Source organism: Mauremys mutica, chromosome 3 (assembly GCF_020497125.1).
Source record: "Mauremys mutica isolate MM-2020 ecotype Southern chromosome 3, ASM2049712v1, whole genome shotgun sequence".
Lineage (NCBI taxonomy): Eukaryota > Metazoa > Chordata > Testudines > Geoemydidae > Mauremys > Mauremys mutica.
In genome coordinates, this window is record NC_059074.1 from 97,430,856 (window position 1) to 97,454,580 (window position 23,725).

A 23,725-nucleotide genomic window follows, 5' to 3' on the forward strand; every position below is an offset into this window, starting at 1 on the left:
GGCATGCATTTGTTTACATTTGTAAGTGATCAAATGACACACTCACCTTCCCTCTTCTTCTTCAGGGGATACATTTTATTGTGAACTGTGCTTTCTTGGAATTTTTTCCTTATGTTTTCAATTACATTTTCATCAGCATATTCATAGCTGTGATTCTCCTCCAGAAGCATATTGTTTCTTGGACCTAAGTAACAAATAAAGAAACCATAAAATATCTGTAAGGAGGTGACATGGGAGTCTGCTGATCACCGGATTTATATGACCCCCATTCTTCAGAATTATCTCCTTGTTTTTAATCATTTTTTCACTGCTTTAAACACCTCTGTTCTCTTCTCCTTCCTTCTTCATGTCATATTATTTTGTCAAGAACAAATCATGCCAAACCAATCTAATTTCCTTCTTTGACAGAGTTAGTGGCCGAGTGGATGGGGGGAAGCTGTAGATGTAATATATCATGATTTTAGTAAGGTTTTTGACATAGTCCCACATGACATTTTCATGAGCAGACTAACAAAATGTGATCTAAATGAAATTACTAAAAGGTGAGTGCACAACGGGTTGAAAGACCATACTCAAAGGGTTGTTATCAATGGTCCACTGTAAAACACGGAGGGCCTATCTAGTGAGGTCTGGCACTATTCGGTATTTTCACTAATGACTTGGGTAATGGAGTGGAGGGTATGCTCATAAAGTTTGCGGATGACACCAAGATGGGCGGGGTCCCTAGCACTTTGGAGGACAGGGTTAGAATTCAAAATGACCCTGACAAATTAGAGAATTGGTCTAAAATCAACCAGATGAAATTCAATAAAGACAAGTGCAAAGTACTGCACCTAGGAAGGAGACATCAAATGCACAACTACAAAATAACTGTCTAGGTGGGAGTACTTCTGAAAAAGATCTGGGGGTTATAGTGGATCACAAATTAAATATGACTCAACAATGTGATGCAGCAGCGAATAAGGCTAATATCATTCTGGGGTTTATTAACAGGAATGTATGTAAGATGGGATGTAAATTGCCCCACTCTGCTTAGCACTGGTGAGGCCTCAGCTGCAGAATTGTACATAGGTGCCGACTTCCTCTCTACCCAGGGGATGCTTGACCCCCACCCTCCACCCCAAGCCTGTCCTCACTCCATCCCTGCCCCCAGTGGGCAGGAGGAGCTGGGAGGAAGAGGGGAGTTTGGCTGCCAGTGGGTGCTAAGTGCCCACCAAATTTTTTTGGTGGGTGCTCCAGAGGCTGGAGCACCCCTGGAGTCGGTGCCTATCATACTGTGTCCAATTCTCGGTGCTGCACTTTAAGAAAGATACAGACAAATTAGAGAGAATCCAGAGGAGAGCAACAAAAACAATACAAGATTTAGAAAACCTGACCTATCAGGAACAGTTTAAAAAATGGGAAGTTTATTCTTGAGACAACCCAACTGAGGCAGGACCTGATAATCTCTTCAAATATGCTAAAGGCTGTTACAAAAAAAGATGATGATCAGTTGTTCTCCATGTCCATTGAAGATAGGACAAGTAATAATGAACTTAATGTGCAACAAGGGAGAATTAGGTTAGATTTTAGGAAAATCTTGTTAACTAGAAGGGTCATTAAGCTCTGGAATAGGCATCCAAAGGAGGCTGAGGAATCCCCATCACAGGAGGTTTAAGCAAAGGTTACACAAACCCTTGTCAGGGATGGTCTAGATTTACTTGGCCCTGCGTCAGCACAGGGAGCTGGACTTCAGGACTTGTCTTGGTCCTTTTTACCCCTCCATTTCTATTATTCTATTTGTATTAAGGTAGCATCTAGAGGCCCCCAACTGAGACCGAGGACCCATTGTGTTAAGCACTCTACAGACACAGTGAGAGATGGCATACTCTTCAGGGCAAGGACTATCTAAACAGACAAGGCACACCAAAGTGTGGGAGAAAGGAAGCATTATTACCCCCACTTTACATATTTTTCCCCAGAGAGATTAAGTGATTTGCACAAGAGTACCTAGGAAATCTGTGGCAGACCCAAGAATTAAACACAGGTCTTTTGATTCCCATTTCAGTGCCAAAGCCATGAGATCATCCTTCCTTCTCTTTTAGGAATCCTTCTTTTGGATTGTATATATTAGTGTCAGATCAGCATTTGTGCATACACAAGGTGATCTGTTATTCACCCCCTGTCCATACTACACAAGTAACCCCCAAAAGTAAACAAACTGTTAATACAGTATAATCAGTAACAGTCCAGGTGCAGATAGATCTAGATCTGAGTGTTAGTAAAAGGCCTGAAGAACTAAAATAACCTGTTATCTTCTTTAAAAATGTTGCCACAGTAAATTCAGATTATCTGCCATATGTGGCACGTAGCCTCCATAATACAAGATTACTCCATTCACATATGGTTGTGTCTCATTGTCTAAAGTGATGAGAAATTGCATTCTTACCTTGGTATTTCCTAGGAATGTGCCCTGCAGCTACGTCTCATTTAGAGGGTGGTATGCTCCACATCAGATGTATGTTTTGCTCCAGTTACTTAGGAGTTTACTACATTTGCATGGTGTTTTCAGTTAATTTGAGTGTTTCGGGGAAAACTGCTTTGTGTTCAGAGACAAAAGTTTTTATTTCTCATTCCCTGCTTTAATGAACCCATCTTGGAAATGAGTTTGCTGGCATGCAGGATGAGTTTTCCCAGAACACAGTAGGTGTGGTCACATTCCCATTTCAATTCACAATGGTATACCTCTGGCAATCCTCCCATTGCTCTCCCACACTGCTCTGCTTTTACAGCTGGATCAGCCTGTCTATTTACCTGTGTGCTTTCTACAGCTTCAGGGACATCTTGATAAGATGTCACCTCTTCCTTTAAATGCTGTCATGCAGCCAGCTGTGTCCCTTTGCGATTCCTTAATCAGTCACGACTGAACAATGTGAACAACAACTCCACCTGCCTCTCTCTGGGACTGAACAAACTAGCAGTGTTTCCAGACCTTGGCAGCCTGGGGAGCAGACAAGCCAGTAACTGAATGCAGATCTCAGACACAGAAGTGATGCCGCCATCATTTTCTTCACATACATTTCTACGTTTGTAATTCATTTTCAACTGAGTGCATCTCTTATCAGTGAAAATAAACTAAGGACTGAAACAAGCAACACAAGGAATAAAGTAATCCTTGGGGAGTCAGAAGGAGAAATATTGTTTGTGCTCACTGGATTTAATATGGAATTAAACCACAGAAGTGCTCAGAATTGATATTGCTCTCTGTTTTTTCTCTCCCCAAACTCATGCTTATAAACAAAATCATAACATCTAAGTCAGCCAGGGCAGGGAGAAAGGAAATTAATGGCACTAACCCAAAACATATCCCAAGGGATTAATGTCAGTAAGACTTTATTGGAAGTAGCCTTTAATCCCAAACTGGAGTGGGACATCTTTTGAAATATACATATTTACACTTCAATTGAGCATTAGAAAATGAGAAAATGAATGATCTCAAGAGAATCTCAAGCAGTAAAATCAATGCAACTTAATTCCCTGCTTGGAAATCTATTAACCTCAGCACTAAATTTACATAACAGCTATATGATTTTTTTAATTACATTCCTTTCCTTAGGGTAGCAGGGCATGCTCCCCGGAACTCAAAGCCCTCAAACGCTCCACCCCAACCCACTTGTTAATGGCTACGGACACTCTCTTTGCAGAGGTAGGCTGGATTTTATTTCTTCTGAAGTGTTTCTCTGGTCCTTCCAGTGGCACAAATTTAGATATTTCTTTGGGGGATAGGGCAACTTCCAGCTCCCACCTTCCCCAAGCAGGGACCCCAGACTGGTCCCTGTTCATTCCCCACTCCTTCCTCCCACATAGATCCTGGGTCTCCCATGGCCAGGGAGTCTTCCCTCTCGCTTACCCACACAGTCCATCAGTCAGTGTCGCCAAAAATCACCTTCTTGGCAGACTCCCCTGCACCCTCCACCATACAAGAACAGACTCCATGTGCACCAGGTTATAATACCATTTGGCCCAGGACAGAGGCAAGGTCAGGCCAAATTTGAGTGGCATTGCAACCCTGTGTGCCAGGTCACAATGGCATGTGCTGAAATTTGGTTCGGCCACCCTTCTGTCTGTACCAAATTCCAGTGGCATGGCAACCACAAAACTGGAGTGATCAGGAGTAGCCACACTGATTTAGTGCAGGGCCACTACTTAAAGGTAGTTGAGTGATGGCCCCCTTGATGCCACAGCCTATGGAATTTAGAATGAGTGCAAAAACCTGGGGGGCCTTTTCCCCAGGTCCCCTTATTGGTGTTAGTGGCTTCTTCATAGGTTTTAAGGCCAGAAGAGACCATTATGATCATCTAGTCCAGGGGTTCTCAAACGAGGGTCGGGACTCCTCAGGGGGTCGCGAGGTCATTGCATGAGGGGGTCATGAACTGTCAACCTCCACCCCAAACTCTGCTTGCCTCCAGCATTTAGAATGGTGTTAAATATATTAAAAAGTGTGTTTAATTTATTGCGGAGGGTCACACTCAGAGGCTTGTGATGTGAATGGGGTCACCAATGAAAAAGTTTGAGACCCATTGATCTAGGCTGACCTCCTCCATAAGACAGGCCACGGAAGTCTAGAGAGCAACATGAGGTTCCTGTATCCACAGCACTCAAATCCCTTTCCAGCCCAGCTGTGAAAGACAGCATGGTCAAATCCCAAACTCGGCTCCCTTTGAGGACACTCACTGCACAGCCAGCAGCCTCACCAGGCTGGCCCTAAAACTAATATTTTGTAATACAATTGTGTAATTGCAAGATGACACTCCAGGGCTAGAGTTATGTTGCATCAGTTAGCATCCAGGCACCCTGAAAGTGCTCTGTCTTTGGCCTCCTGCCTAACAGAACAATGTAGCTGTAAATTATCACTCGATAATTCAATCCCTGTTGTGATCTAAATGACACATGAGTGTGTTATATACAAAGCTGAAGAGCGAGTGTTGTGAGCAAGCTCAGGTGTGCATTTATGCCCAGTCATGTTTTATTTACTATGAACCAGATTCTGATACTCTTACTCATGCTCACGGGTACTTTACTCATTGAGGAGCTCCATGGAAATCAATGACTAAGGCATATCAGAATCTGGCCCTATACAAATCCCTAAACAAATCACATTTCATAACAATGGGCCGTATCCTCGGATGATGTAAATCAAGATAGCTTCATTGGTTCAATGAAGCTACCACAATAGACACCAGCGGAAGATGTTAGCCAGTATCTTTTAAAATATCATTTTTGACATGTAAAAACATATAGCATATATTATATAGGTTAAATACATGAAAGATTAATGTTTACAATGTGCTGGAATCATACAAAACATTATTAATAAAAGTTGAATTTTAAATTGTATGTTTTGCTGAAAGCTGCAGCTGCTTGATACATTCACTGTTTCTCTTTTTTATTTTGAGTAGCTACTATGCCCTGGTTGTGTCTCTTTTTCTGTTACTTCACTTCCAATAATTCTACCTGATTAATTATATCTAAATCTTTCTGTCCTGAATTTCTGTTTGCTGTAGTATTGTTTCTTTTTGGTACAATAACTCTTCCATCCATTCTTTAATATATCAACATTTCTTATAGATAAGAAACAGTTATTTCAAGGTTTAAATTGTTCTGTCACTGCAATAACAGTTACATTGTTAAAAATGTCTTGTGCTTATGTGCTCTAGAGTCAGATCCAAGGGTGCTGAAACCATTTTTATTCTGGGGGTGCTGATGATGGAAACCAGGCATTTGGTGTTTGTTATTACTACTTCAAGCCAGTTACAGCACCACTGATCTGATCCTGCTCCTGTTGAAATCAATGTTATTGGCTTCAATGAAGGTAGTGAAAAGGGGGCCCAACTTGGCTCCTGCAACAGAGCATATGTGGATTCTTGAGGACGATGCACAACAATCTGACCCCACCTGATACCCAAGGGGCAGAATCTGTGGCCTTGTTTTCCCAAAGCCTTTGGAACATTGTAGGGGAAGCAAGGCTTAATTTGTGCCAGGGCTGGCCAGGGCTGACCACCGGCACCTCTAGGCTTGGCCGTTCGTAGCCTCGGCACCTCTCGGCTTGCTGCATCAGTTACAAGGGAAAAAAATTGCTTGAGCCCCAGCACCTCTTTCATTACAAATTAAGCACTGAGGGGAAGTACTGTACATATGCAGAGTCTGCCCACCTCATCAGAGGTACGCTCAGCCATGGAGATCTTTAAAGAGGCCATGTAGCCACAGATAACTCTGAAATGAGGTTGTCAGCAAACTAAAAATCTCCTTCCCTGTAACCACTCCCAGGTACAGCTGGGCAGGAAACAGCTATCCCATTTCATGACAATTTTCAATATTTTAAATTCTTTCCCATTTTTGCTCCAGGACAAGACTGAGACCTTTTAAAATGAGAGACACAGAAAGACCCACCCCAGTCTGTTGGTCAGGGCACTCAATCCTGCTGTGAATGCCCCAAGTTCAAACCCCTGCTCTGCCTGATTTGGAGCAACGAGTTGAACCCAGGACTCCCATATCACACGTGAGTGGCCAAACCACCAGTCTATTGGCTATTCTACTGTGGGTTTTACTTAGTTGCTCCTGTTAGTGTTGTTCCACTTAGAATAAATAATTTGAATATTCATTGCAATGGGGACTAAAATCTGATTCTCTCATTTTGACAAGCAAATTCTACCCTGGACCTGAGAAACTTCTCTCAATGAACATTTCGGTTTTGATGGCTCAGTACTTGCTGACAAAAAAATGTTTTGTCAAAAAATTCCCACCAGCTCTACTCTCAATCCCCTGACTGGAGCTTCTGGCTGCTACTCTAAGACATAATAAATATTTAATAAGTAATGAAAATGTGTAGGAGTACAGAACAGGTTATTCCTGCAATACAGAGAGTCAGTATTTGGTCATTAGAGATTAGTCAGGTGCACTGTACACTAAATCTGACCAATGCATTAATGCAGGTACTTATCAAGATTGTTACAAGGAGGAGGGATAAAACGTATTCTCCTTAACCTCTAAGGATAGGACAAGAAGCAATGGGCTTAAATTTCAGCAAAGGAGGTTTAGGGTGGACCTTAGGAAAAACTTCCTGTCAGAGTGGTTAAAAACTGGAATAAATTACACAGGGTGGTTGTGGAATCTCCATCATTGGAGATATTTAAGAGCAGGTTAGACAAACACCTGTCAGGGATGGGCTAGATAATACTTAGTCCTGCCCTGAATGCAGGGGACTGGACTAGAGGACCTTTTGAGGTCCCTTGCAGTCCTATGATTCTATGATTTCTTTCCTTGCTGCTTTATTTCAAGATGCATCATTTCAAGATGCATCATTGTAGAGGGGTGGTTACCCACTCCAGCCCTGACAGGGTTAAAACCAGCCCTGGCAGAACAGCCTAGGCTGAGTGGGAAGCAGGCTCAGCTGGGGCCACACAAGCCCCAATTAGGGCCCAGCTGGCCGTATAAAGGCTTGAGCCAGGAGCTCAAGAAAACAGTCTCTCTCTGGCTGTAGAGGGAGATGGGCTTGGCTGCAGGGAGCGAGAAACAGGGTACCTGAGTGGAGAAGGGCTGGGGAAAGGCAGAGGAGCTGGGGAGCTCCAGCCTGGAAAGCCCCAGGCTGCGGCCTAACATTGGGCTAATAGGTACTGGGGGTTGCAGAGGGCAGCCCAGACGTAGGCCAAGGCAGCAAGTCCAAACCCAACCTTGCCAGTGATGAGTAGGCTGATTCTGCAGTCTGCCCCAGGGGGCGGGGGCTAGACAATGACTGGCAGTAGCTGTATACTGAGGCAAGGTGGGGATAGAGGGTAGGAGTTCCCGGGGGAGGGGAGACCCTAAGACTGAGGGGTTACGTCCAGGGAGCAGTGCCCCAGATAACAGGACAGTGGGTCCAGGAGGGACACAGGGGCAAGCAATAGCGGGACACCGGCCTGCAGAGGGCACTCCAATGGCTGGAGAGCTAATTCCCATGGACGACCAGCAGGAGGTGCCGCAGGGGTGAGTCCCACATGCTTACAATCATACAATAATAAATATTGAGATCAAACCCCAAACACAAGAAAAAAGTTGCAAATATAATAAAAAAGGAAGAAAGATTCATTTTAAAAAATGACTATAGGATCACAGGAGTTTGGAGGGCTTTAGGGCTTAATGCTAATTTTGATCTTCTACTCCGTTCTTAATCAAATGCAAGACCAGAGGATGTGGTCATGGTGTCTAATCATCAACAAACAGAAGTTTCTATAAGAAATAATGTAACAATTCTAAACTACTAGCAAGAAGATTAGGTAACTTTTTAGAAAATCCATTTAGGATTAATTTCAAGGGTAAACAAAGAGAAATTCAGATGGATATTTTCTGACTAGAATGATTTTTATTGCAAATATTGCTAGTATTTCTAATGAATTGAAACTCAATGAAACTGAGGTATAAGAGAACAAAATACCTCAACCTTCAGTACTAAATTCATTTTAGAATTGAATGGTGAAGGAGTAAAAAGCTATAGCTTCACTGAAATAATAATTTTAAAAATCCCATCTTTATGAACATGAAGCTTACAAGGAAACAAAATGGATGCCTTAAAACTCAAAGATATGAATTCACATTTTTCTTCAGATCTGTATATTCTTTGATGCATCCGGAATCATATGGACTTAAAAAAAATATTCTATGAGCTATAGACTGTAGAAACAGAGCAAGAATTGTGCGCATGATGGGCTTCTCTGACAACACAGATTTCATGCCCTTATTAGAATATGAAACAGTTTAGCTGTTTGTAAGAGTGGATTGAAATCACCAGTAGAAGTTTAAAAATTAGTCAGACAATATAGTTTCTCCCACTCAGAACCCACAGGAACATGTGCATGTTATAGGTCTGAGACATATTTTCTGCTCCAGTCCTCGAGTATCCCTGGAGTCGGTGCCTATCGTACTGTGTCCAATTCTGGGTGCTGTACTTTAAGAAAGATACAGACAAATTAGAGAGACTCCAGAGAAGAGCAACAAAAATAATACAAGATTTAGAAAACCTGACCTATCAGGAACAGTTTAAAAAATGGGAAGTTTATTCTTGAGAAAACACAACTGAGGCAGGACCTGATAATCTCTTCAAATATGTTAAAAGCTGTTACAAAAAAGATGATGATCAGTTGTTCTCCATGTCCACTGAAGGTAAGACAAATAATAATGAACTTAATCTGCAGCAAGGGAGAATTAGAGATTATTTTTTAGGAAAATCTTACTAATTAGAAGGGTTGTTAAACTCTGGAATAGGCATCCAAAGGAGGCTGAGGAATCCCCATCACAGGAGGTTTAAGCAAAGGTTACACAAACCCTTGTCAGGGATGGTCTAGGTTTACTTGGTCCTGCGTCAGCACAGGGAGCTGGACTTCAGGACTTGTCTTGGTCCTTTTTACCTCTCCATTTCTATTATTCTGTTTGTATTAAGGTAGCATCTAGAGGCCCCCAACTGAGACCGAGGACCCATTGTGTTAAGCACTCTACAGACACAGTGAGAGATGGCATACTCTTCAGGGCAAGGACGATCTAAACAGACAAGGCACACCAAAGTGTGGGAGAAAGGAAGCATTATTACCCCCACTTTACATATTTTCCCACAGAGAGATTAAGTGATTTGCACAAGAGTACCTAGGAAATCTGTGGCAGACCCAAGAATTAAACATAGGTCTTTTGATTCCCATTTCAATGCCAAAGCCATGAGATCATCCTTCCTTCTCTTTTAGGAATCCTTCTTTTGGATTGTATATATTAGTGTCAGATCAACATTTGTGCATACACGAGGTGATCTGTTAACCTTCTGGGGGTTACTGGTGTAGTATGGACAGGGGGTGAATAAACTGTTAATACAGTATAATCACTAACAGTCTGGGTGCAGATAGATCTAGATCTGAGTGTTAGTAAAAGGCCTGAGAAACTAAAAGAACCTGTTATCTTCTTTAAAAATGTTGCCACAGTAAATTCAGATTATCTGCCATATGTGGCACATAGCCTCCATAATACAAGTTTACTCCATTCACATATGGTTGTGTCTCATTGTCTAAAGTGATGAGAAATTGCCTTGGTATTTCCTAGGGATGTGCCCTTCAGCTACGTCTCATTTAGAGGGTGGTATGCTCCACATCAGATGTATGTTTTGCTCCAGTTACTTAGGAGTTTACTACATTTGCATGAAAATGAAAACGAAAACCAGGGCAAAATTTGCAAAACTTCATTATAGCACCTCGTAAAAGGCAATTAGTTAATCTGCGTGTTTTGGGGAAAACTGCTTTGTGTTCAGAGACAAAAGTTTTTATTTCTCATTCCCTGCTTTAATAAACCCACCTTGGAAATGAGTTGGCTGGCATGCAGGATGAGTTTTCCCAGAACAGAGAAGGTGTGGTCACATTCCCATTTCAATTCACAATGGTATACCTCTGGCAGTCCTCCCATTGCTCTCCCACACTGCTCTGCTTTTACAGCTGGATCAGCCTGTCTATTTACCTGTGTGCTTTCTACAGCTTCGGGGACATCTTGATAAGATGTCACCTCCTCCTTTAAATGCTGTCATGCAGCCAGCTGTGTCCCTTTGCGATTCCAGTTTGTGGTAAGTACACACACTTGGGGTCATATACCACACATCAGTCATAGGAGCCATGCCTCACACTTTCACATGGTCCCATGCTGCAGTCCTGGACTTCCTTGCCCACTTGGGAAAGGAGATCCAGTCCTATCTTAACAGCACTCACCAGAATGCCAAGTTATACAAGACACATTTGAAAGAGAGGGGCCACTCCTGGGACCTGATCCAGTGACTCAAAATAGGAAAGGCACACTGGCAGTGTTTGAAAAATGCTGGGAACAATGATAACAGCTTTGTGAGAGTTTGGATTGACAATGTCTTTTACGAGGTGCTATAATGAAGTTTTGCAAATTTTGCCCTGGTTTTCATTTTCATCATGGTGTGTTCAATAAAGGTGGGGTTTTTTTAAATGTATGACTTGTGTTATTTTTTGCTTGTACTTAGATTGTAAAGTCCTTGGTGCAGGGGCCATCTTTTTGTTCTGTGTTTGTACAGTGCCTAGCACAATGGGGCTTAATGGTAATGCAAATACTAATGATCCCAAGGCCACCTAGGTTCTGGCCAGTCCTCAGCATAAGTTATAACAACCTGACCTGCCGCAGCACAGGTGCCTCTTTACTCTGTATAGACTCCCTGCGACAGTCCTTACTCATGTGAGTAGTCTGACTTTAATGTGACTGCTAGCATGAGTAACCCCAGTATTAATACATATTCTTGGTTAATTAATAAGTAAAAAGTGATTTTATTAAATACAGAAAGTAGTAACAGACAGAACAAAGTGAATTACCAAGTAAAATAAAATAGAACACGCAAGTCTAAGCCTAATACAGTAATATAACTGAGTACAGATAAAATCTCACCCTGAGAGATGTTTCAATAAGTCTCTTTCACAGACTGGACACCTTCCTAGTCTGGGCACAATCCTTTCCCCGGTACAGCCCTTGTTCCAGCTCAGGTGGTAGCTAGGGGATTCCTCATGATGGCTGCCTCCTTTGTTCTGTTCCACCCATTTATGTATCTTTGGCACAAGGCAGGAATCCTTTGTCCCTCTCTGGGTTCCCACCCCCTCCTTCTCAATGGAAAAGCACCAGGTTAAAGATGGATTCCAGTTCAGGTGACATGATCACATGTCACTGTAAAACTTCATTACCCACTTGCCAGCACACATGTATACAGGGAGACTTACAAGTAAAACAAAGCCAGCTGCAGTCAATTGTCCTGGTTACTAGGAGTCATCAAGATTCCAAACCACCATTAATGACCCACACTTTGCATAATTACAATAGGCCCTCAGAGTTATATTTCTAGTTTTAAATACAAGAGTGGTACATTTATACAAATAGGATGATCTCACACGGTAGATTATAAGCTTTGTAATGATACCTTACAAGAGACCTTTTGCATGAAGCATATTCTGGTTACATTATATTTAAACTCATTAGCATATTTTCATAAAATTATATGGAGTGTAACATCACACTGTTTATGACCTCTGAGAAGACAAAGCAGGCCTGCTTAGGCAGTCTGATTTTGCTGAGGAATTCGCAGTGTAGGCAGGGAACTGTGCAGCCTGGAAATACCCCCGTCAGGAAAGAGAGAGAGATAGGTGGGTCTCCACCCAAGAGAGGTGATAGCTGAGGAGCTGGAAGCCTAGAGCAGGTGCCGTTGATGGACCTTCCAGGGGGAATAGAAGTGCAGCTGCCTTGGACTGTGACAGCACAAATGGGAGTTAGGTGACAAACTCCTATTATCCTTCAACAGGAGTTGGGTGTCTCTTGTGCCTTTGAAATTCTCCCCTCAAACAAATTACTTTCAGAGCATTAATAATGAATCCCTTGTTATGAAAGCTGTTTATGTTATTTTTGGAGGAGTTGCAGTATGCAAGGTTTTCAAAGTAATGTCCTGAATTTCACAGTTGGCAACCACACACATTCAATGACAAGGCAATAAAGAAAAGCTTTATGGGATGTTTTTATATTACTAGCAGAAACCACTCAACTGATTGCATGCAGACAGACATTCAGGGCCCAGTCCTGCAAACATGCTACATGTGGAAGTCCCATTATTGGATAGATATGATGGGTGGACCCATCAGATGGGCCATGAGCCTGATCCAAACCCCATTGAAATCAATGGTAGTTATTCCATTGACTTCATAGGTTTTGGATCAGGCCCCATGTCATGTAGCTTTTCAGCTTTAACATGCTCTGAAAAAAAAAATAGAACACCAAAACAGATGTTGAATACATGGGAAATCCTAACACACAGTACAGAAAAAGTATAAATAAATAAAAGCCAATTAATTTTCTCAGTTCAATTTTTTCTAAGAAATATAAAAATATGACTTGAGACAGCTTAATATTTTTACACAACTCACTCATTCAGCTTTGCCAACAGGGCTGAATCATCAGTCTTTTAAAAAGATTGACTGCAGCACCTTCTCCATGCAGGCCTGCTCCTGAAAACCACTGAATATTCATGCTGCAGTGTCAAACTGAGTTTAATACCATGCTGCTGCTGAGAGTTTGCCTTATGGCATTTATTCAGGAAGAAATGAGAGGTTCACATTTTGTCTCTTTTAACTGATCCACAAGTTCCAATTGAATCATGCAAAACACTTCTGCACATCAAGCATTTATCAGGGCTGAGGTTAAACGCTGTTATATTAATAAATCAAATCATAAAGCTTAACTGACCTTTAATCACACTGGTGTCCAATAATGTAGCTGTCCCAGTCACGTAGTCCTCATTCTCCCAGTGCACTAAATCATTTTGACAACTAACTTGTAATTCTGAAACAGCAGTAGCTTGATCTGAGCACACTTTCTTAGTGGTGTCTACATAGAGATTCTGAAATTACATAGAACAGTGTGATTGATTTCTTGTATGCATTGTTAGTCCAAACTAGATACTTTTCACAAATGTGACAGGGAAGAGCATCAGTCATACTTTAGGTCATTTCTGTGGATTTGGAACATGAATCTACTGTTTGTCAAAGTAAGTTATAAATAACATTTACTACAATGCTAGCCTTGGAGGCATGTATACCACAAAGTAACATGACTAGAATAAGAAGATATTCTAGGTACAGAAAATTACCTTTAAGACATATTTCATAGCCTCTCTTGCGCGCGTGAGAGAGAGATTTCCTTATCTGTTTCTTTTCAAATATTTTTCTTTTTAGTGAGTTGTTCTTACTGTATGGCTTATAATAAAACTCATTGAATTAATTCAGTACGTGACAAATACAACACACTCATATACACACAAGTCTGGCATTTCAATTATATATATTTATACTTATAAAATGGTGACTGTAGTTAGGCAGTACTTACATACAATTATAGTGTAAATACATTACAGTTATGGTTTTGATAACATTCATATTATCAAAACCATAACTGCAATGTATTTACATTGTAACTGCATGTGAGTACTGCCTAACCACAGTCACCATTTTATAAAGTATAAATATGTATAATTGAAATGCCAATCAATTCAAAACAGAACAGCACATCCAGCTGAGATGCAAACTAGTGAATAAGAGCTAATGATCAAAATCTATCTACTTGTGCAAGAAGTGTAGCCGTTCTTCATCAAGATCAACCTTGTATCATACATATGGGTAAAATTAATCCTAACTGAAACAACAATGAAAATATTGAAATATCAGAGCAAATAATGGGAGATAAAAACCAATTAATACTTTCTTGGGCTTACTTATATTTGTATTTTCTGAAATAAACACTAGAAGATATATCAGCAGGGGTTCACTGCATCACAAGATTCTACACAAGGTTGTATAGTACAACTTGTACAATGTTATGCAGTACAGTTCGTGATTGTGAAAGAACTATGATATCAAGCAAAAATTGAAGCAGCGGTAAAATTCACAAGAACCTCAGAGATTTGTGGAAAGGGAAATAGAGCTTAACATATTAGAAAAAGGACAGAATTATCAAAAGAAATTCTTAACAGCAATGAAAAAAAAAAGAGTAAAAATATGCTGTTATAACTGAGCCATATTTTCTGCTAGCGGATAGTGGCATAGCTCCAGTGAAGTTAACAGAGCTCTACCATTTTGCACCAGCAAAGAATGGGCCCCTTCTTCACAAATGAGATCTCTTCTTCCTCTTTTGTATTGCACCAAGTCTACATGTATCACCGTGACACCAGTCTGTCCTGATCATATTAATAAAAGTTTTAAGAAATGTCCAAATTTTAGCCAGGACAAAAATTAACACATTTCAAAACAGAAATGTACAACACTTTCAATAAACTTGTCAGAGCCTCCATAAAAGTATAGTTTATATTAAAGGTGAATGATAAAGAAAAAAAATAAGTGGAGATCAATTTACGCAGAGGTTGTCCTCAGAGTTCAGATGGTTGGGGACATTTCAGCACAGAAATACATTTTAACCAATCTTTTCTTCTGTGTTTACAAAATTAAGAAAATCTCGAGAACATACTATGTAACTAACAGGAATAATAACAACATCTTTAAAATATCTTTGTCTTTTATTCTTTTCTATTTAGATTTCCTTTTTTTAAATATGTTAAGCCTAGTAATTAACACAATGTGTTACACTTATAGTCTTTATTCTGTGTTGTCCAAAATAACCTGAAAACAAGTCTTGATGTCAAAAATAGCCATGCAGGGGGAAATCCCACAATTCTGAAGCATATGATTAACACTTGCAATAATCTTATCAATCTAATGTACCACTCTTTTAGAGTCACTTCTTTGCAATGGTTCCCCAAGGCACTTTGCAAATACATTAAAATTGACAGAGCTCAGACATTTAAGAATAAACCAGGTTACATAAATTAGATTTTCATTTCAGTTTAGATTGAAATCTGTAACACTCTAGCATCCCTAATTGTAATATACACATTTAGTAGATTTACGGAATACTTAAAAGTACTCCTTATAACTACACTAAACATCTAAGGTCAAATCCTGACATTCTAATTCAGTATTACTCAGACATCTCTGAAGAAGAATTCCAATTGGATGAACTCTTGGTTCCACAGAAGTCAATGGGAGCTTTGCCATTGGACTTCAACGGAGCCAGGAATTGCCAGTTGTCTTCAGTGAGCATTCTGCCACAGGAAGGACTGAGTTAAATCTTCAGGATTTGGACCATGGCAATTTGTTAAAAAGGATCACAGATCAGTAAAATAGAGGGAATTTCAAATCTGACCAACAGGGGCGGCTCCAGGCACCAGCACACCAAGCGCATTCCTGGGGCAGCAAGCCACAGTGGGCGGCCTGCCTGGTCACCGTGAGGGCGGTAGTCAGGCAGCCTTCGGCGGCATGCCTGTGGGAGGTCCGCCAGTCCCGCGGTTTCGGTGGTAATTCGGCATCGGGTACACCAAAGGCACGGGACCAGCGGACCTCCTGCAGGCATGCTGCCGAATCCACGTTACCAGCGGACCTCCCTCAGGCATGCCGCCAAAAGCTGCCTGACTGCCATGCTTGGGGCGGCAAAATACATAGAGCCACCCCTGCTGACCAATATAACAACTAAAAGCTTGTGACCAGAAAATTTTACCTCAGTAGTTAAGAATTGCCCCAAAAACCTCTACTACCACTCAAACTTTAGAAGAAAAGGTGCAAAGCCATAAAGGTAAGGTAGCTTGGGACTACGTAATGCCTCAGGAAGTAAGAGGCGTTATATTAAAGAAAATACAAAATGTTATTGGGGGCTAATGCAAGGATCAAAGTACTGGGGATGCATCATTTTAGTGCAAACTGAGGCTGCAGCATTCTTCAGAAGTTGTAAATCTGCATAGAACTTATCTGTAATTCATGAAATATAAGACATTGAAATAATAAAGGAGGCTAGAAGTGACCAAAGCAAATTTTGCCTGACAACTGCATACTGAGCTTAGTACACAGTCTACCTCGCCTACCCTGCACCCAGCCATACAGAAACATTTACTATTCTACTGAACCGTATTGCATAAATAATAATAAATAAAAATCAGAATGCTTTGTCTTTAATGCAAGGCAATGATTGTGCTTTAAAATCAGTAACGAATAAAACATATTGATATCCTTGTGATGTGGGTGTATATTACCACCCCGATTTTACACTTGGGGAAACTATAGTACTTCAGTGTCACACAGGAAGTGTGTGGCAGAACTGGGAAAAGAATCAAGATTTCTTCACTCCAACCTGTGCTTTGACCACAAGACTACCTTTCCTCTCCTATTTAGGCCATTTCCACCCAAAGCTGCCACCAGCAGAGATGAGCAGTAATATTATGCCAGGCCTAGGACCCCTGAACTCTTCTGAAAGAAACCGCCAAAAACTATTGTAGACACTTGATAAATCTCACACATGTGACTTGAGACAGCACAGTTCTTCACTGGAATCTGTAGCTACAGTTATATGACATCCAGAAAAATGGCTCTGCAGATAACCCGAGTGGTCTTATATTGAAAGACTAAGCGAGAGAGAGAGTTCCAAAATAATAGCTGTGACCACTGAAAACAAGTACAAAAATTTTATTCGGCTACAATAAGTAGGGGATGCTCTCTAAACAAGTGTGATAAGAATTCTGTAATTTGATGCATTTCAATGTTTGTGAAATTTTCCCATTTGTACCCAGTATAAACTACTATTTTTATTATTTATTTATGTATTCATTTATTTTAAGTCTCAGCAGTGTCAAGAAGGCTCAGAATAAAAAGGAGAAAACCTATGATGCCATATAAAAATGTGGGAGTAAATATGAAACCCACCACTGTCATGCTTTCTGGAAATGTTGAGAAAGATGTAGTGGCATAAAACATTTTGACAAAACTGGGCCTTTCCAGCCAGAAAGTAAAGCTGTTATGTGGTTACAAATGACTATATTGCAGAGGAAGACCCATTTATTGGTGCAATCACTGCTGGACACAGCACTACACCTTTGTAGTACATTTATTATGAGTCACACATGCTATAAGATATAGATCATAAACCTTTTACTGCAATCTTTAAAGACTTGGAGTGGCATTTATACTGTCTTCAGAAACTCAGGCTAAAACTATAGAGATATTTCTTAGCTTTGGCATATACAGTACTATATATCCATCTGAAAAACACTTAATTGCTGCAGATAACCTTTTCAGTAGTAAACACATACCAATACCATAACATTGTGGGAAATTATTTTGAAATGCACAGACACCTCACTCTTTCCAAACAGAAGTAGCAGTTTATTGACACAAGCCACAAAGAAAGGTTCTGCAACAGATAAGTACAACAGAGTACCCATAGCTAAGCCTAAACCTGACTGACTGTAAGCCTACACTTTTGAACTTTCCTAAATACTGAAAGCTAAGTATTTTTAAAGAAAAAAAGAGAGGAAGAGAGCAGTCTAATTTAGGGTATGTCTACACTACAAAATGACTCAGATTTTACAGAAGTCGATTTTGGGGAACAGATTGTATAAAGTCGAGTGCCTGTGCGTCCACACTAAGCACATTAATTCGGTGGTGTGTGTCCATAGTACCGAGGCAAGAGTCGACTTTCGGAGCGGTGCACTGTGGTAGCTATCCCACAGTTCCCGCAGTCCCCGCTGCCCATTGGAATTCTGGGCTGAGCTCCCAATGCCTGATGGGGCCAAAAATTTGTCGCGAGTGGTTCTGGGTAAATGTCATCAGTCAACCCTCCCACCGTGTAAGCAATGGAAGACAATCATTTTGCGCCCTTTTCCCTGGATTGCCCTGGCAGACGCCATGGCACGGCAAGCATGGAGCCCATTCAACCTTTTTTCACGGTCACCATATGTCTACTGGATGCTGCTGACAGACGCGGTACCTCAGTGCTACACAGCAGCAGTTCCTTGCCTTTGCAAGTTAGCAAAGACAGTTACCAGCCATCCCATACTGTACCGTCTGCTGCTTTGCAAGTTGGCAATGACGGTTACCAGTCATACTGTACAGTCTGCTGCTGTCATGTGTGCTCCTGGCTGGCCTCGGTGAGGTTGGTCGGGGGCTCCTGGACAAAAATGGGAATGACTCCCCAGGTCATTCTCTTCTTTAAGTTTTGTCTAATGGAGATTCAGTGCTGTCTAGAATATGAGACAAGCCTACTAAAGAATCACAGATACAAGTGGCCGCTCCGGGTCAGAGCCCCAGACATCCCGCAGAAATGATGAGCTGCATGCCATTCTAGGGGGTGCCCGTACAACAACCCCACCTGTTGCTTCCATCCTCCCCCACCCCTCCCGGGCTACCTTGGCAGTTATCCCCCCATTTGTATGATGAAGTAATAAAGAATGCATGAATTTGAAACAACACTGACTTTATTGCCTCTGCAAGCAGAGATCAAAGGGGGGAGGGGAGGGCAGTTGGCTTACAGGGAAGCAGAGTGAACCACCATTCTGCACTTGCTCAGCCTATAGTTGGACTGCTTCTTACTATTGTCCAGGCTTCATGAGCCATGGGAGCAAGGGGTAGGCTAGGGTAGGTGTTTTGGCATTCCGTCTTTTGGAACGGAGTTCTGATAGCACAGGTTCATCTCCCCATACAGCAATCAGATCCAGTACCTCCCATACGGTCCATGCTGGAGCTCTTTTTCGATTCTGGGACTGCATGGTCACCTGTGCTGAGGAACTCTGCAGAGTTACCTGTGCTGATCGGCTCTCCACACTGGGCAAACAGGAAATGAAATTCAAAAGTTCATGGGGCTTTTCCTGTCTACCTGGCCAGTGCATCCAAGTTCAGATTGCTGTCCAGAGCGGTCACAATGCTGCACTGTGGGATAGCTCCCGGAGGCCAATACCATCGAATTGCGTCCACACTAACCCTAATTCGAACCGGCAATGTTGATTTCAGCGCCACTCCCTTCGTCGGGGAGGAGTACAGAAATCTATTTTAAGAGCCTTTTATGTCAACAAAAATGGCTTCGTTGTGTGGATGGGTGCAGGGTTAATTCAATTTAATGCTGCTAAATTCGACCTAAACTCATAGTGTAGACCAGCCCTTAGATAAAGAGTTATCTTTTTGTTTTGTTTTGTTATAGAGGGCCTTTCACAATCCTCAAAGCCCTTTCTGGAATTAAACTATACAGTATTCATTGACCTCCAGCCACTACATTTCTCTCATAGTTATAGCGTAGAGCCATAGGTCTTGATTCTGATCTCACACTAATGTTAAAATCAGCATAAGTGATATCAGAATCAGATCAAAATACCATACTGATCCAGCAGACCAAATTCTAATCCCATTGACAGGGCTGCAAATTTGGAGTAATTCCATTTGTTTCAACTGAATTGTTCCAGATTTACACCAGTATACATAACAACAAAATTTAGCCTATTGTGTGCCAAGGAATAAGGGAATGGAGTGTTTAAAAGTGACACCTGGCAAAAGGACAGATTCAAATAAAGGGGATAACACAATTGAAAACTGTGAGACCTCATAGGAAACTTGAAATATAACAGCAGAAGATCAGGACTGATTTATTCCATTTTGAAAGAAACAATTACCTTTTGATTGTGACTCGTATCCTAAGGCAGCCTTCTTGAATGATCCATCAGCAAGCCAAGTTATCTTGCATGCTAACATAATTTTTTTCAAGGGCAGAGTGTATCTACAGTTATGGATACTGACAAGAGGTCCTGGTTTTGTAGTAAAGAATTTTAACAGTCTCCCCAAACACACAAATCCCAACACATGACAACAAGCCTTTATTTCAACAGTTCATTGGGAAGCCTGAAAAAGGAACAAAGCTACTTAAAAGATTCTTCAGAAAGGCCATGGACAATAAAGAGGATCCTCATTAGCATACAAAAGAGCGGAACTTCAGCGTTCTTATTTGCCGGCAGAACTTGTAAAATATAAACTATAGTTGAATATAGACCTAAAGAGGAGAAAGCTGAGAGCCTGGAGAGACAGGAACAAAGTTATGATATACTGTCAGCCACTTCACTCCAAAAGTTAGATGGTCCATTTGGTTAAAGTTCTGGGCTTTCACCTATGGCAACTTGAGTTCAAATTCTCCCTCTAACCTCTGTTATAGTATACTGTCACATGTCCATGCCATAAAACCATGATCAATTTCACACTTATTTTCAGTAGAAGCCCAGGACTAGGACAAGTGGAGTGTTGCAGGAAATAAAAATGGAATGCTATACAAAGTCATAATGGTTTATGGACAGACAACACTAAGCATTTTCTTAGAGTTAAAAATAAATAAAGCAATAAATTTCCACCAGCAACAGTAGATCTGGTATAACCTTATTCAGGCCTTGACTCCAAATTGTTTCCAGTAACATAACAGACCCAGAAGACAATATTAATGTTATTCCCACTGCTACAAAATAATACCAAAAAAAAGTGAATGGAACTGAGACAAGCCCTTTGAGAAACTGAGAGGAGTGTTGAACATTCAGAGTTTCTCACAATAAGCAGAGTGACAAGGTGGGTTAAAAAAATCAGCGAACTTGAGTAAATATGCTCATTTGTTGTCTGAAAAAGAATAACTAGCCCAGGAAAAAGGCATTCCTTTAAGAACAGAGCAAACTAGTATCTTTACCAAAAGGGGAAACGTAGGAAGGAATGTTAAGAAGCCACTAGATGGCTCTCTTCCCTGTCTTATGCGATGCATTCAAAAAAACTCCGGTTAAGCGTTTCCTTTTTAAACTTCTTATTTCAAGGGCTTATAATTCGGCGGCAAAATTCACCGCAGGCAAAAACGTGACAAAGGGTCTCATCCTGAGAGAGATGTTTTTCTGCCCCAAATCCTTCCTCCCCTCCCAAAAGCACAACAAAAACAATTGTTGAAGTTATCTATATGAATGAAATGGAGGGAGGGGATGTTCTTCACCAGATACAGCTGTGACTTGGTGCAATGGTGAACAGTGAAAAACTGATGCCTGGAAACTGAGCAGACCAAGATCTAATAAATGTTGGTGGGGAGGGATGGGGGAGTGGGAGAGGAAGAAGGAAACCAGCCAATAGAATAACCTTTAAAAAGAGGCGATTGCTCATGCACAATAAGGGTTTTTCAGTAAAATTTCACAAAGGTTTTAAGTACATATTTAAACACTTTTGCCCTTCACAGATCATTTCCATAGAAAGGGTAAATCAGAGGTCCCCAAACTGTGGGGTGCGCCCTGAACATTCGGGGGGGACACCTTGGCCAGCCCCCAGGGGGAGTGGGGAAGGAGCGCCACCCAGCCCTGCTCTGCTCCCAGCTTGGCCCCTGGCCGTGGCTCCACTCCCAGCCTGGGCTTAGCCCCAGCATCAGCACCAGCCCCACCCCAAGCTGCAGCCTCCCAGCATGGCTGCATCCCTGTCCCCATCCTCGGCCCCCAGCTGCGGCTCCATTCCCGGCCCCAGACCCAGCCTTGGCCCCCTTGCCTCTGTCTGAGCTCTCCCCCAGCCTCAAGCTGTGAGCCTACTCCCGGTCCCACCTCCTGGGGGCGGGGGCGTGGACAAAGATGATGGAGGGCACGACCTTAAAAATTTTGGGGACCACGTGGGTAAATATTCAACAGATTTTTGTCATGAAATATGTTGCATCAATAAAAAACATGCAAGTGTGCACAGTTCCAACGTTCCTGCAGAATCCATTGCTAGCATCAGAATTCCAGCACCCCAGTCTCTGGACTCATTCACTGCTCAAGGAAAGTATTTAACCATTTCATTACACTTCCAAGTGGGAATGGCGCCCCTGTTTTCAGGGTCTGTTCCAAAATGGTGCCAAGTAGAACTTGGCGCCTTTTGAAATGAAACTCTGCCTCCATAGGGTAAAAAGCTATAGATGCAGTGCGGTTAAAGGGACCTCTGCTCCCAACTCCTGCCATTTTTTCCTGGGCCTTATGTTTGCCACAACAGAACAGAAAGTAATCTAGGGTAGCCCTGAGTGACCTGGGTTGTGATGACACTGTATTTAAAAGGCTCAGGACAGTCAGGGTTAAAACTTTGGGCATTATTTTTACAAATCCAAATGGATCCTTTAAAAATATATTGGATAGCTTAATAATACTGAATTGTTCAAACATCTCCTGCAGTTTGGAGAAATACTCATTGTATCCTGTAGCAACATCACAGCAAAGCAGAGAATGAACTTGGGCATGCCTTTACCATAACACAAACTGTGCACCCACCGACATTTGTTTTAATCATGATCAGGCACTCATCTTGAGACAGCTAACCTGATTTTGCAGAGTACTTAGCATTTATATAGCACTTCATCTATTCAACTCACTGTAAGACTGAAACCAATTAATCTTCACAACACACCTGGGGGTTAAGAGGGTAAGTACTAGGTCTTCATTTTACAGATGCCCAATAAACTGAAACAGTCTGTTCTGCATGGCCTCCAACAGTGAGTCAGTGGCAGCCAGGATTCAAATTTGGGGGTTCCTGGCTTCCAACTCTGTACTCATTCTGCCACATCACCAGGGCCAGATTTCCAATTAGGCACAGTAGGCATATGCCTAGGGGCGCCAGCATTCCAGGGGTGCCTAAAAGCTAAACGTGGGTTCCAGGTTTCATTTTGTATGGAAAACACGAAGGTCAGCTCTAGGCAGAGGGGCGCTGAAGATGCTGTGCCTACAGGCACATAAGGTGTAAATCTGGCCCTGCACATCACACTGACTTACTGCCAGCGGTGCTGAGCCTGCACATTTCTCATTGAATTCAGCCAAAGTGAATATGAACTTCCTGTTTGGTGCATGGGAAAGTGACTTTGATACCACATCCTTAGGCAGCTGCTCCTGCCCTCCTAAGCCCTACAACTGGTTACTTTCTCTGCCTACTCCTTTTGCTGCTGCCTTCCTGAGCTGGAAACTCTGATCGGATCCCCCAACCTGCCCCTCACTCTTCCAGCTGTTTCCTCTCAGATCTACTCCACACTCCATCCTCTTCACACCTTGTTCTGGTTCCGCCAGGGTCCTCACACATCCTATACAACTTCCCCTAGCTGTGGCTTGAGGGGAGGAAGGGGAAGCAAGATTTTAAAAATAAATTGTTTTCAAGTCCTTATCGCTGTGCTGTCCTTACTAACATTAAGCTGCAAGTCCAGCTGCAGAGCACACACTGTGCTTCCTCTTACTGAATGACAGAAAGTGCTGTGTGTGGCAGACAGCAGCCTCAGTAAAGCAGCAGGACACCACAATGGTAAGAATTAAATACTT

General features: G+C 41.8%; 2 protein-coding genes across 2 annotated transcripts in view; one reads left to right on the plus strand and one right to left on the minus strand.

Annotated features, from left to right (window-relative positions):
- LOC123365843 (protein LEG1 homolog) overlaps positions 1–6,500 on the plus strand; it is a 48,336-nt gene extending 41,836 nt beyond the window's left edge. Inside the window, exon 3 of the transcript XR_006577782.1 lies at positions 6,385–6,500. The gene's annotated coding sequence lies outside the window, so the exon portion shown is untranslated. The remainder of the gene's footprint in view (positions 1–6,384) is intronic.
- The window catches only part of THEMIS (thymocyte selection associated), a 100,764-nt gene that overhangs the window by 10,378 nt on the left and 66,661 nt on the right, over positions 1–23,725 (minus strand). The window contains exons 5-6 of the mRNA XM_045008824.1: positions 13,279–13,432; positions 47–184 (exon numbers count right to left, since the gene is read on the minus strand). Of these exons, the coding sequence (XP_044864759.1) occupies positions 47–184; positions 13,279–13,432 (292 nt within the window). The remainder of the gene's footprint in view (positions 1–46; positions 185–13,278; positions 13,433–23,725) is intronic.